Source organism: Anguilla anguilla, chromosome 12, assembly GCF_013347855.1.
Source record: "Anguilla anguilla isolate fAngAng1 chromosome 12, fAngAng1.pri, whole genome shotgun sequence".
Lineage (NCBI taxonomy): Eukaryota > Metazoa > Chordata > Actinopteri > Anguilliformes > Anguillidae > Anguilla > Anguilla anguilla.
This window is the reverse complement of record NC_049212.1, coordinates 31417049-31431937: the sequence shown is the minus strand read 5'-3', so window position 1 is coordinate 31431937 and position 14889 is coordinate 31417049. Positions and strand designations below refer to the sequence as shown.

The window sequence follows — 14889 nt, the reverse complement described above, 5'->3', positions numbered from 1 at the left end:
AGGGAAACTGCATGAACAATATTGTCATCTGAAACAATCAGGGACACAGTTAGGGAGCGGGTCTATGAGTAATACAATATTTCCTTGTGCACAAGACCAACAAAAAATCAAAACACCAACTCCCTCTCACTTGTACTGAAACTATCAGTGTCTGTAGCCCCCCCCCCCCCACCCCAAACCCCACCCCATCCCAGACCCTGCCCCTCCCAGCCCAAAAATCCTTCCCACAGCAAAAGCTAAAGCTGGTGTTTCTGAGGACTAACCTCAAGTGAGTGAGACTTGTGGGAACGCCAACACGGTTAGAGGAAAAGACGAATGCAAACGGAAAGAAAGAAAATGAAGACTTGAAATGAAAGAGAAAAAAAAGTCTACCCGGCTGCCGCGGATCCCTCTCTTTCTCTCTCTTCCTCCTCCCCTGGTCTGTCCATCTATCCGTCGGAGAGAGGCTGCGAGGCAGTCACAGCGAAGGAAGGGAAGACAGAGGGACGAAAGGGCGGACGGAGGGGGAAGGTCGGAGTGCGGACGAACGAAAAGCGCCGCGTCCCGGCTGGAGGGGAGGGAGGAGAGGGAGACGAAGAGCCCGGACGCGGTCCATCCTCCAGCGTCCCGCTCCCTCGTCCCGTCTCATAAAAGAATGGCGCGCGGTCACCTCCCCCGTCTTCCGCGCGGTCCCCTCCTGCGCCGCTCCTTCCCCCACGCCGCGGACCGTTTGATTGGATCCAGGTAAAAAGACGACGCGGCGCGGCGTCCGTTCGCAAACTTGAGGGTCGCCAGACGAGTGCGACGCAAACAAACAAAAAGCCGGGGGGGGGGGGGGTGGGGAACCGACGAACAGGCAAAGGGAACAGTGGTGGTCCTCTCCATTCCACACGGCAACCTGGCTCTGCGGAGCAAAAGCTCTCTCCGAGGAAGGTCTCAAAATGGACGACAATGGCTCGCTTCTCTCAAAGAACCGACTCGCCAGGAAATAAGAACCATAAACCGATCGAAAGGGTCTTTCGGTGCGTGTTGGCCACATGTATACATATATATATTTACACATATACACACACACACGCGCGCGCACACACAAACCCACACACTCACACACGCACAGGCTTGCCACAGTTCTAAGGTTCCGATCACTCTTTTTAGTGCACATGAGTTTATATTTTAAAAATAATATAATTGAAAGAACAAAAAAAAAAAAAAAAAAAAACCTCGGAAAAAAACATTCCGACTTGTCCTCCGTAAAGATAATTCCAGACATTTTTTTTCTCTTTTTTTGTTGTTTGTTAAAAAAGTCAGCAATACTATATTCTGTGTCATCAATTGCATGAAAAAAAAATTCCACGGACTAAAAAAAAAAAAAAACATGGTGGCTCAGAGCACAGTCTTGGAACTGTTTTTGAGCGGGGTGTGGCCGAGATAGAAGAAATAAAACACAAAGAGGCTTGGAGGGCCGGGGAGGGACACCAACGCCAACTATGCATAAGCACTTTCCGCAACGATGCATTGTTTTCCTTTTCTCTTTTAGAACAAAAAACCGAAAAACGTTCACTGTTAAGAGACATAAAAAGGAACACTTTCGACAGCCTAAAACACCTAGACAGCTTTATGTGAAACTATACATCTCTTATGCTTGATACTTCCTAACTTCTGAATTAGAGAAACAAGTGCATGAGGAAAGTGTTTTGTGCATAAGTTTGCAAGGTGTCAAGAGAAAAGAGATACAGAAAGAGCGAGAGAGAGAAAGAGAGAGAGAGAGAGAGAGAGAGAGAAAGAGAGAGTGGTAAAGAAGGGAAGGACTGTGGCAGGGGAAATGAGACGGGGTTTGGCATGTTTCAAGGGGAGAGAGAGACAGAGAAAGAGTGAGAAAAGAGACAGAGAGAGAGAGAAAAGGAGAGAGGAAGGAGCCTCTGTGCTCTAAGGGCCTGCTGGTGTGCTCCTGTCCACATAGACACCGACAGTTTGCACACTGAGCCGACTCAGGGGTGGGAGGGGCGGGCCTATGCGAGCGGGTTGCCCCGCCCCCTCTCCCCCCTGGCCCCGGGGGCCCTACACCAGCGTGTAGGACTTGGAGTAGGCTCCGGCTCCTTGCTTCTGCAGTCTGCCCAGCCCGGACGAGCTGCTCTCCAAGAGGGAGTCCCTGGAGCCGCCCACTTTGGCGGCGGCGGCGGCGGCGGCGCTGCCGCTGCCCGAGCTGGCCCCGCCCGCCACCGCGCCGGAGGCGGAGGAGGAGGAGGAGGAGGCGGCGGCGGCGGCGGCGGCGACGTTGGCCGCGCTCTGGGACGAGGGGCCGGGCATGGTGAGGGTCCTCTGGGGCAGGGTGGCGGTCCCCGAGCCGCCGCCCAGCCCGGCTGCGCCCGAGGCCCCGCCCCCGCCCAGGCCGCTCAGCCCGCCGTGGCCCAGCGTCAGGGCCTGCTGCTTCCCCGGGTCCAGAGTCAGGTGGCGCGCCTGCGTGTGGTACGCCCGGGCCGCCAGGCTGCGGATGGACGCCTCGCGGGGCGGCACCACCGGACACGGGTCGTGGAGGTCCGGCTGCTTCCGGAAAAAAGGGTCCGTCTTCATGTACAGGGGGAGGTTGCAGTAGTCGCCTGCGGCAAGGGGAAAGACGGAGGTCAGGCGTTTGAGAAAATATCGCTTACGGCAAACCTGGGAGGAGCAGAAGGAGAGGCTGAGGAAGGGGTGATGGTATAACTTGATTTGGCCCTGAGACTAGTGACTCTGTCCTAACTGATGTCATAATTGGTACCGGACCAGTATCTATTTTGGCTATGGTACCAAATATCAGAACCACCATCAGTTGTTCAGAGTTCACATTAGCATCAATATCATTTGGACCTGGGTCCAATAATCACCTGAAATATTTTAGCCCTTCAGACACCAGCAAAAGTCCTGCTGATTACAGGTGACAGTAGATTGATGAATTCATATTTTCTTATTATTCAATGTTTTGGTTAATAACATATTTGTTAAAATTCACATGGAATTGCAAGAGGGCTTTCAAATTTTTCCACCGAGTAAAAATACATTTCAAATTTGGCCCAGGCGCGATGTACTGGTGAATGGGTCAACATTAACAGCTTCAGAGCATGTGCCAACTTCCATAGGTGGCGGCAAATATGATCAAATAAAATTTATCCGTGAAACATACTAGACAAACCATTCATCACTATGCGCTTTACAGTAGACCCTGGACTACAACCCTGACGACCTGGGAAGCAGATTCCAGATTCTAGAGGGGGACCTTGCCCTCTTCTGATTGGCTGAGACCGTAAGCTTGTAAAGCCTGACACGGTCAGATTCAGACTCAGCCACGGAAGGCAGAGACAGCGGTGTCGGCGGGGGGGGGGGGGGGGGGGGGGGCGGCGGGGGGGCGCGGCGGGCGGGGGGGGCGCTCACTCTTGTTGGCGCGGTGGGGGATGGGCACGGCCACGTTCTTGCCGCGGTCGTAGTCCTGGGGCTTGGGCGGCGAGGCGGTGAAGCGGCAGATGCCGGGCTCCGAGGGCGTGCTCATGGAGGTCATGCTGTCGGCGTTGTCGTTGGTGCCGGTGGTCATCTGGTCCGAGGAGCTGTCGGAGATGAAGCACTCGGTGATCTCGAACTTGGCGTGCTGCAGGTGCTCCTCCAGCTTGGCGTGCTCGTAGGCCCGCGCCAGCTCCTCGTAGGTGGAGGAGGCGCTCTCCGTCGACACCATGCTGTTCCGCCCCTTGTCTGCGGGGAGAGAGAGATGGGGGGGGGGGGGGGGGGGGGGGAGGGAGAATGAGCGTGTGCGGTCCTCACCAGGAACTGCGCGACCGCGCGGCTCCACGGGGGGGGGGCGGGAGGCTCACCCGTGTCCTGGGACAGGCTGGCGCTGTAGCTGTCGCTCTCGGTGACGGTGATGCCGTGCTGGGAGCCCACCGTGCGCCAGTCGGAGGTGAGGGTGCGGGCGGGGGTGGAGGCCTGGCACTTGGTGAGGGTCCACTGGCTGGAGTAGCGGTTCCGCGTGCTGTGAGCTGACTTGACCGTCTTCCTGGACACTGGGTCTGCGGTCAGGGAGCACGGATTAGTCCACCATACCACACAAAATCACGCAAAAGTCCTCATGAAGTCCTCACACTTTCTCATTCAGAAACACCAATCACTAAATTACTAATACGTTTTCAATAGGTGTGCAACCCTTTCATATGTACTATTAAAATGATGTTGGCTGCATACCAGCATACTGTGAAACAACCTAAAATGTAAAGTGTGTGTACTCTTTAAGCCGTAATAAAGAATGTAGAATAACTTAATTAACATTACACACCATCCTCATTTTATAAGTCATTATAAGCAAATCCAGTGCTTTACGAAGGATGACATCATACATCTTCTGTAATGCATGAATGAAGATCAGCTCTGACCAAAATTCCTGCACACGTGCTTATGAATGTTTTATAAAGATGTTATATTATAGTTGTTAGGATGTTATACAGGCTGTATAAAGGTTTTGGGAATGCCTGCTTGGTCTCGAGTAAGCTTATTACATGTTAAATAACAACATTCACTGTCAATATTTTGTTGAATAGGAGTTGCTATTTGTTTATGTTATTTATTAAAATTACTTTAAATAATCTGCAAAATGCAGTTAAAATATTCCTGGAAACTCTATGCTTGGCATATGTGCTCCAAACAAAAACTGTGGCAACCTGACTTTAAGCAATATTAAATCTGTCCAGGTCAATATATTAATCACCATTTAGCTCTCAATGTATGCAATAATAAAAGTTGTCAGATGTCAGCTTGCGTTAGAATTTCAGTTCATCTGTACACTGCTCGAGCACACTCACTAGTTCCTGGTCGTATGTCTGACATGTCAATCAGGGGCCCTGTGTTCTGGATGAGGGCGGGATGATGTACAGACACGCCTGTACAGAAGCTCTGCGGGTTCACCGATTGGCTGAACTCTGTGTCTGTCACAGGGATGGTGGCTTTGTCTTCACCTGTTACAGGGGAAAGTGAGAGCATTTTCAGACAATTTTTTTGTGATCTGAACACAGAGGCAACATGCCACAGAGCTAAAGAAATAAGCAGTGAAATCAACATTAATAGCAATACTTTTGTAGCCTCACTTTGTGTGTGTGTGTGACAGTAAAGAAATATACTGTAAGTAATTAAAAGTAGCATTATAATGTGCAACTCCCCCTCCCCCATGTACATACACACACATAAACACACCCCTACATGCAAACTCATACACACCCACACCTACTCACACACATACACATAGGCACACAGACACACAGACACACACACACACAAATGGATACACACAGACACACATACACACAGGCCCCTCCTCCCCAGCTTCCCGGGCCACTGACCGAGCTGCTTGATGCCCTCCTTGTCCTCGATGAGCAGCTGGACGCGCGGGATGTCGATGTGGAGCCGGGGGCCCGCTGGGGGGCCCTTCACCGGGGTGTCGAAACTGCGATTGTTCTTACTGCTCCGGGACACAAGGAAGACAGAGACAGAGTATTTCCACTGCCTTTACAACTGCAGCCTCCCCCCCTCTCTATCTCTCTCTCTCACTCTCTCACACACACCCACACATACATTGGGAAGGCCAAAAACGAAACCAGCCAGCACAAATATTACATAACACACATAATGTAATACACATATTATATACTATGTGTAGGTGAGATAGTTATCAGCACTTGACATCAAAGGAGAGGCAGAAAGAACAAGACTTGTTGTTGTCAGTTGTTAGTGCTTTGACAAAATGTTCAGTGCTTGCACCGCATGCCAAAAAAGCAATCTGAATTAAATTCCTAGAGAGAGAGGGAGAAAGATAGAGACAGAGAGAGAGAGGAAAGAAAGGGAATCAGGGGACCGTGACAGGAGCCACAGGAGTGAGAGAAAGAGAACAGCAAAGGTTTCGAAAATGTCAGCCATGTACACGGAGATAGAGCCACGAACTGAACACAGCCTGTAAACCCACAGCCCTCTGTAAGCTCGCCTGCCAAACCACTGGCCTTACCTGATCAGCATCTCCGCCAAGCTCTTGGCATCTGTGGAGACATAAGGAGAACGTTCAGGAACAAAGACACATCCTTCTTGGCCTCTCCTGACCTTTCTGCCTACCCTGCCCTTCTCTTATCCCTCCATCTTCCTTTCTCTCCTCATCCCCCTCTTATCTTTACCATACCTTACCTCGCTTTATTTCTCTTTCTCTTTGTCCTTATATTACAATATAGTATGCTCTCTCTCCCCCTCTCTCTCTCCTCACACCCCATGCTTCGCATCCCATCTTTCTCTTTCTCTTCATCCCCCTTTCCCCTCCCAACTCCTTCTCCGAGCTGCCCTCTCTGAGTCATAGTCTGATTTCTGCACCTCCTTTGTTTTTTTTTTTTATTCAGACAGTTAGAAAACAGAGAGGGTAACAGACAGCCCAAAAGGCGTCAAGGCAGGGGATGGAACCCACACGCGGCTCGAGAGTCAGCCACACGTCTCACAATCTCCTCTATTTCCATCTCTCCTCATATGTCCTCTGGCTCACTCGCTCCCTCCTCCTCTATTGTTGTCTCCTCTCCCTCTCTCTATCTCTTCTCATGCCCCCCCCGCCTTGCTCTCTCTCCCTCCCTCCCTCCCTCCTCCTCTTCCTCACCCCGCAGCCGCTTGAGCCTCTTCTCCTTGCGCTTCTTGCGGATGATGAAGAGGAGGGCCAGGCCGAGGGTGACGAGGATGACGGGGCAGGCGATGGTGAAGAGCTTCTTCACGTCGTCACCCTCCCCCCTCGCAGACTTTATGGGCGGGATGGTGCCTGCAGGAGAAGCAGAGGGCGAGGGAGGGAATAGTGGATATGTATTCTGACTACAAAAAAGACTTTATTACAAAAAAACAGAACAATAAGCAGCTATCCCATAACCAAAGACAGTTCAATAAGGAGCACTGTGTTTAGATTTTGGGCCTCAGTAAAACCAGAACCATGCTGGACTCAGAACACCAGGGCCACCTAACTTTCACGCTCTCTGGTGTCACCATAATCTCTCCTTCCCTGCCTTTGAACCTGCCCATGCCCCACCCTGTCCCCACAGGCCCTCCTCCATTCCCATGACCCCTTTCCTTGCCCCACCCCCTTCCCATGAGTCCCCACCCCCTCGCTTGGACCCAGGCCTAGCCCATGACCCTGTCCTCCCCTTGCCCCTCCCCTTGCCCCGCCCCCTCCCCCGCAGCACTCACTCCCGTCGTAGTCCAGCGTGGCGAACTGGGAGCTCTGGTTGCCGCAGCCGGCGCTGTTGCAGGCCTTCATCTTCAGCTCGTACCAGGTGGCCTCCCGCAGCTCGGCCAGGAAGACGTCGGCCGAGGCGTTGGTGCGCAGGTTCTGCCACGCCCAGGTGCCCTTGGGCCGGAACTCCAGCAGGACGGCGGTGATGGGGCAGCCGCCGCTGGCCCAGCCCTGCAGGTTGAGCCGGGCGTGGGTGGAGTTGATGTGGGTGAACAACGGCTGGTCCTTGTTGAACTGAGGCTCTGCGGAGAGGGAGACAGGGGGAACAGCGCCGCCTACAGTCAAACCCCTTTAACTGCACACTGGAGAACTGGATACTCCACTAACCACTGACCTCTGTTATGGGCATATTCTTACAACAGAACAGTTCTGAGAATATAGATTATGTAAGGATTCAAATGTTAATCTGGCTAGCAGTTTGACAGGCCAGAGTCAACTCTTGTGTCACAAGACTGTTACATCAGTTTGAAGTCATTTGGTCTGAAAGAAATGTATCAGTTAATGAGTATTAGTTTGACTATAGTACCAGTGTGTTTAAGCACTAGCTTGACTATGGTATCTGCGTGACTATAGTACCAGTGTGTTTGAATATGTGACCATAGTACCAGTGTGTCTGAGTGTGTGACTGAAGTACCAGTGTTTTATTGTGTGTCTATAGTACCAGTGTGTTTAAGTGTGTGTCACCATAATATCAGTGTTTTATTGTGTGACTATAGTACCAGTGTATTTGAGTGTGTGACTATAGTACCAGTGTCTTTGAGTGTGTGACTATAGTGCCAGTGTGTTTGAGTGTGTGACTATAGTACCAGTGTATTTGAGTACATGTCTGTGGCCGCAGTATCAGCATCTGAGTGTTGGCATGTCTACGTCTGTCAGTCAATCTGCAGCGTCAGTGTTCCTGAGCGGGCGTGTCCCTCACCGCGGCCGTGCGTCTTGGCCTCGATGATCTCGCTGATGCGCCCCGCCCCCACGCTGTTCTTGGCCGCCAGCTTGACCTTGTACCAGGTGCCGCAGCGCAGGTTGTCCAGCCTGAAGGAGCGCTCGCTGGAGCTGATGAACACGTCCCTCCACTCCTCCGTGTTGTCCACCGAGTACTGGAGCACGAAGCCTGGGGAAGCCCCACACAACCACCGTCACGCCCATCTCATTGGCCAGAGCGCTCCCGCAGCCACCGCCCCCTCACCGGGGGGAGGTACACTTCCATAGCCACATCACCTTGACGACCGTGGTCACACGTCACTTTGGTGAGAGCACCCCAACAGAAACAGCCCTACTTTCATTTAACTCATGAAATAATTTCTAAATTGGCTCTTCTTTCAGACATAATAGTAATGGTGTGAAGGAAACTGGTTTTATCCAGTGTAAGGTGTTGATCTATACTGTAATGCAGGGATACTCAGATCTGTCCCTTGGGCCAGTAGTACTGATGGTTTTCATTCCTCCCCTCTAATCAGGACTGTTTTAACCTGACGCACCAGGTGAGTGTGGCCAATCAGTGACTTTACTGGACGAAGGTGTACCAGGCAGATGAGAAAAACAGCAGTACTACTGACCTCGAGGGCCAGATTTGAGTGTCCCTGCTGTAATCGACAAAGCTACCGGTGCACCATTTCGCTCTTATGTTTTTATAGCTGTCACTTTATGAAGAATATTCCACCACATCACATTCACTCAAAATGACATTACATTAAGTCTCTTCATACAAATAAAGTACTACTTTTCTGTGGTTGTTTTGCATTATATTTGTCGAGAACACACGATGAACATCATTCCTGAAATATAATAACATTTTCAGGGCATTCATCCAAACCACACATGCACAGCAGCACTATATTTCAAAAGATTTTTCAGCCTGATCCGTTGCAATTGGCTGGTAAATGTTCCGTAACTTTAAGGCCGTGAATGACAAACAGTCATCTCGTGCATCTGCCACAGAATGACAAGCACCACTGTGCGGCATAGGCCGTGCTGCTACAGTTCCTCACCACCAGAGGGTGCTAATGCACTTCAAATACCACAGCTCACAGTGAGCCATCAAGAAGTCACGCACTTATCTCAATGCGGAAATTGAGATTTGTTCCCTGCTACATACGCTATTTAGACACGTTTGCGAAGATGCTGACTGGACACATATGTAAATATCCGCACAATATGGCGCACGGCAGCTCGCTGGTATCCCCGGCTGCTGAACCGCGATTCTGGAAAGTGCTGAGAGACGGCAAAACTGTTTCCGTTTCAGAATAGTTTCAAAGAGAGCTGGCTGGTGGGTTGGGCGGATTTTGTCTGGGTGGCGTCGGCAACAATAATTTAGGGCGAGTTTAAAATGCTGAAAGGATTCGAGCTGCTGTCTAGTAAACAGATGGGAGAGCGGAGAGCGAGCTCGACTTCCATTGTTGTGAGGTAATTACAAGCAGGAGCGGCACAAACATGAAAGAGATCATAGCACTGACAGACAGGAAGAGAGACTGACCCAGGAGGACAGGAATTAGGCAAATACTGACCGATACAAGTGAGAAACGGACAGAAAAACAAGCAGGTAAAGGTAAAGAAACATACTTGTAGACAGATTCAGAAAGAACCAGACAAAGAGTCAAGGAGACAAAAGTGTAGACAGACAGACAGACATACAAGCAGACAAGGTGACACACAGGTAGACAAATATGTCATGGAGCAGTGGACAGGTGTGGAGCAGTGGACAGGTGTGGATCAGTGGACAGGTGTGGAGCAGTGGACAGGTGTGGGAGCAGTGGACAGGTGTGGAGCAGTGGACAGGTGTGGAGGTGTGGATCAGTGGACAGGTGTAGAGCAGTGGACAGGTGTGGAGCAGTGGATCCTACCTCTGATGGAGCTGCCCCCGTTATCTCCTGGGATCCAGGCCAGGGTGATGGAGGAGGTGGAGGTGGTGGAGACCGTGAGGCGTGGCTGATCGGGGGGCACTGTTGGAAGGGGGAGAGGCAGGTTGGGGAAACTGCTCAGTCACCAAACTTGTTCTGTAACTGACTTTTTCTGTAACTGCAACTACAACCATCTTCTAAGAATCATTGATAAACCGATCACTCACTCACAGTAAACTAAAGCCTTGACTAATTATGACCATAAACAATTAGACGACCATAAAATATGTATCCCCTATCAGAATCAATTGCTTATAAGAATGCAGGCTGGCACCATTTTAAATATTTTGTTGTTGTTGTTGTTTAAAACAGGGTGATTGCAAAAGGAGTGTAGACTATAAAAAACTACATTTTAAATTTATTCTGTGGACTCTCTGATGTTGAGGACAAGACGTCAGAAGGCAGGGTTGAATAAGGTCCCACAATGCCGTGCTCCTTACCTTGCACCAGCAGGTTCACAATGATGGTGTCAAATCCCAGGGTGTTTGTGGCAGTGCAGGTGTAGTACCCAGAATCCTCTGCTTTCACAGAGCGCAGCACCAGCGTGCCATTGGCCAGGATCAGCCGGTGACCATCCAGTGTCACAGGGATAGCCGAGTCCTCACTGTGATGCACACACACACACACACACACACACACACACAAAGAGCACACGAGAGACTTGCTATTTAAAAATTACAACCACCACCTACAATGAGAGCGAAATGAAAAGGCAGAATCAGAGCGCGGGAGTGAAGTAGTGCAGATAAAGAATGAAAGGGACGGAGGAAAAAAGCAGGTGGAGAAAAGCGAGCGACAGAAGGGCCGTGGGTCTGTGGGACATGCAGTCCCTCCGAATCCATTCACCTCCCTGCTCCTTAGCGTGAGAATGATGGCCTCTCCTTTGACATCACAGCTTTATTACCCTGCCTCAACCCGAAGGACGCGATTGGTCAGGTCCACGGGAGCGCAAGATTGAGAGGAGAGAGCGAGAGAGGACAAAGGAGCGAGGGATGCTGAAAGAGGATATAATAATTTCTCGTGTGAACCATTGTTCATCATATAATCAATATATGATCATCATAATCTCAGTGTCATGAGGGGGAGGAGGAAGGGGGGGGGGAGGTGGGGGGCTGTAGCATAATGGTTAGGGAGCCAGGCTTGTAAGGACGATGCTGCGGGTTTGATTCCCATGTGGGGCACTGCCATTGTATCACAGAGTAAGGTACTTAACCTGAATTGCTTTAGTAAAGAGCCCAGCAGGCTTCTACGTGAGAGAATGCAAGCTGAGGCTCCGGATAAGGGCCGCTGCTACAAACAGCATGTCCCAGAATGCAATGCGTGTGCACGTGGCTCTGTACTCGTATGATAACGAGGGTACGAGAGACAAAAAAAGGACTATGAAACAGGACGAAGGTGGAGATGGAAAAAGGGAGGGGATAGGTAAATGAAGGGGGGGTAGGGTAGGGGCGGGGCGAAGGCACTCACCTGTCTTTGGTCCACTTAATGGTGGGCGTGGGCTCCCCCACGGAGCTGCAGGGCAGACGCACCTCCTTCATCCAGGGCGTGGTCACCGTGCCCCCGAAGGACAGGATCTTGGCCGGGGCTGGACGGACACAAACAGGAAGCGCAGGCATGGGAAAAGGACCCGCGAGGCGTAAATATCCACCGAAGAGAAGGAGTGGCCAACCTTGGGCCTGCCGGTTTTCACCTTGAATACAAACGCCACTCAAAGAGCCAAGAAACCAGGTGAGGTGAGTTAACTGTGTAATTAACCGCCGTAATTGGTCAATTAAGTGTCGAGTAACAACAAAAAAGCGGCAGAAACAGGCTCCCCGGGACCCGGGTTGGCCTCCAGTACTCCAGTGCACAATAGCTGACTCCCCCCCCACACGCTAGCTTATCCCGCAAGGCTATTTTGCGAGGGGGAAATAAACTCTGAATGCTTATTTACGCCCAGTCCAGGAACAGCTGTTTCAGTGTGATGACAGGAGGCTGAGGTATTTGCCGAGAATGCTTCGTAAGAACATAAGAACGCATAATGACAAGAACAGGCCATTCAGTCCATCGAGGCTCGCCATTTACCGACAAAATATAGTTCCCATCGAGTCTGGCCTTAAACACCCCTAGGGGTTCCGCCTCTACCACGCCACTGGATATTTCTTTAGAAATATGGCAGGCAAGACCACAAATCCACTCTCCGCATTTAGAAAACAAAGTGTGCTGTGGACAGAGAAGGAAGGCTGCTGTTTTTATGTGGAGTTTGTGGTCGTTGGGGTCCCACACAAACACCCTCTTTTCTTGTCCTCTTTCTGTCATCCTGTTTGATGATTATAATCAATGGGCATCCGTCAGTTGTAACCAATTACTGGCGCTGACACACAAGCACAAAATGCACGCAGATGCACACGCATAAATACACGCAAGCACTTACAATTGCATCCACAAACATGAACATATATACCCCCAAACACACTGGCCTTCTCACTGTCTCATTTTCTCTCTCTCTCTATCCTTCACAAACACACACACACACACACACGCACACATACATGCACACACATCTTGACATCTTAATTCCTTGTGTTTCCTGAGTATAATACTGAGGAACAGCTTAGAGGGCACAGCCTTTTACAGCTTGTTATTAGCTTGAAAAACCAAAGGAGAAAGAGAGGGAGGGAGGTACTGAGCCTCTCTCTCTCTCTCTCATTCTCTCTCCGGTTCATGCACTCTCTTTCTTTCTGTCATTGTAATCAACAAGCTATCGATTAACACCCCCCCCCCCCCCGCCCCCCACACACACAAATGTGTTGAGTATTGGCTCTGTCACCCTCTGTCACTTAGCCCCTCCCCCCCTCCCTCGCAGGCAGCTCATTGGGTGCACCCCTGCTCGTCACCACATAATAATTAACCGCAGCGCTTCCTGCAACGGACCCAGCTGTCCCTCAGCGTCGCACTGGCCCAACACGAACGCACCAAGGGCACGAGAGACGGAGAGAGATGGAGAGAGATGGAGATGGAGTAAATATGAGGAGAAACACAGAGAGCAAGAACGTGCAAGAGGGAGGCAGAGAGAGGCCTTCACGTAACCATAAATAACACGGGAGAGAAGCGGAGAGAAACAAACAGAACAGTGAAGTGTGAACTGTATAGTCTAGTCGTTAGACTATCACCTCTGAGAAAGAGACGATATGATTTGATCTGGTAAACTTGCTCTTTGTGAACACAGGAATGTTCTGCTCTGTTCTCTCCCTACTCTCCCCATCCACACACATGAAAGGAAACATCCATGGGGCAGTTAAACATTGACCTGGGGTTTTCCCTCCCTTGAAAGTTTTATCACTTTATTACCCTTCTGGAGGAAACACAGAACCCCAACTACAACATGGCTACAGAACGAACAAAGATCACGTTCTGTTTGATTTTCAGTTTGAATGCAATCTGAGACATTTAATTGTAATCATTGATTGAAAATATTAATGTCTATAAATAATAGTTGTTGAGGCCTGATAGTTGAAATCTTCCAGTTCCAGTTTCAAGCGGAAACTAACACGATGCGATTTTGTTACATGGAAAATATTTTGCCTGAAGGTGGAGATTACAACTGGCTGGATTTAATAATTATTTGTCTACAAATATCACCTCTATTATTAGAAGCAGAAGTAAACTTCTGTGTTTTTTAGGGGTATTCAATAGCTGAAATGGATTACCTCCTAACATATTCATGTTTGGTCTCAGGCTAAAACATTGAATCTTTTGAAAATAATATCATAGTGCAGAGCCCCTGCTTCCAACAGCATCAGGCAATTTAAATATGTAAATTTCAGATAACACAGTCCTTGTCTGAACCCTCTTCCACACCTGCACCCTTCCACACCTCACCCAATTAGCACAGCCATGCACAGCTATTCATTAAGTATGCATGTGCCAGGAGAAGGGGGTGTGTTCCCCCTTGCAACGACAGAAGATGTGGGCCTTCCTTTACTTTATAAACAGTTTCTGGGTGCTTAACATGAGCCAGGTAGCATCTGTTGTGGTGGACATTGCGTCTGGGTCTGGTGTCATTTTGGTGTTTGGTGTTCACAGGTTTGAATGTTTTTGTCTTACAGCTCATCATTTTTACATTTTAATTCCTGGCTTTCTGGAATATTTGGCTGTCTTTTGGTTTTTGGTACCTTGATCTTGGTTTTCTTGGGACAACATGGGAGAAATAAGCTGTGGTTTGGTATTCGCTTTTCAGTCATGTATTTTGTGAGTGGAACCTGTCTATGTTTGTAACATTACCTTTTTTAAGGCAGCTAACTTTTGTCTTCAGATTAGATTGGATGTTGCATACTTGTGACTTAATAAATCCGGAGGACTGACTCAGACTCACCCTTCCCAGCAGGCTCCACGGTCACCTTCTCGCTGATGTTGCCGCGGCCGGCGGTGGTGACGGCGGCCGCCCAGATGAGGTACTGCTGGCCGCGGTTGAGGTGGGTGATCCGGTAGAAGAGCAGCTCGGGATTGGCCTCGTACTCGCTGGGCGCCTGAGAGGGGAGGGGCACAGTGGCGTTACTCATGATGTCACTGCATGCCAACGTAACTATCCTCCTCTGACACAACCTATCAAATAATCACCCTACCCTACAGTAGGTGTGAACTCCCTGACCTTCACTGACCATATCAAACACACCTGCAAACCGTATTCTAACTAAAGAACACTTCCAGATTGAGGCCCCTTACTGAACTCGTCAGATGCAGAGAAACTCATTCATACCTTCACCTTTTCCCGGCTTG

At 50.0% G+C, this 14889-nt stretch overlaps 1 protein-coding gene across 1 annotated transcript in view; it reads right to left on the bottom strand.

Annotated features, from left to right (window-relative positions):
- Positions 1-1502: 1502 nt before the first annotated feature.
- LOC118209136 (Down syndrome cell adhesion molecule-like protein 1 homolog) overlaps positions 1503-14889 on the bottom strand; it is a 37854-nt gene continuing 24467 nt past the window's right edge. The window contains exons 11-23 of the mRNA XM_035384295.1: positions 14486-14639; positions 11599-11716; positions 10572-10735; positions 10075-10173; positions 8157-8345; positions 7192-7479; positions 6617-6772; positions 5990-6020; positions 5331-5449; positions 4797-4949; positions 3816-4010; positions 3385-3696; positions 1503-2576 (exon numbers count right to left, since the gene is read on the bottom strand). Of these exons, the coding sequence (XP_035240186.1) occupies positions 2038-2576; positions 3385-3696; positions 3816-4010; positions 4797-4949; positions 5331-5449; positions 5990-6020; positions 6617-6772; positions 7192-7479; positions 8157-8345; positions 10075-10173; positions 10572-10735; positions 11599-11716; positions 14486-14639 (2517 nt within the window). The 3' untranslated portion in view covers positions 1503-2037. The remainder of the gene's footprint in view (positions 2577-3384; positions 3697-3815; positions 4011-4796; positions 4950-5330; positions 5450-5989; positions 6021-6616; positions 6773-7191; positions 7480-8156; positions 8346-10074; positions 10174-10571; positions 10736-11598; positions 11717-14485; positions 14640-14889) is intronic.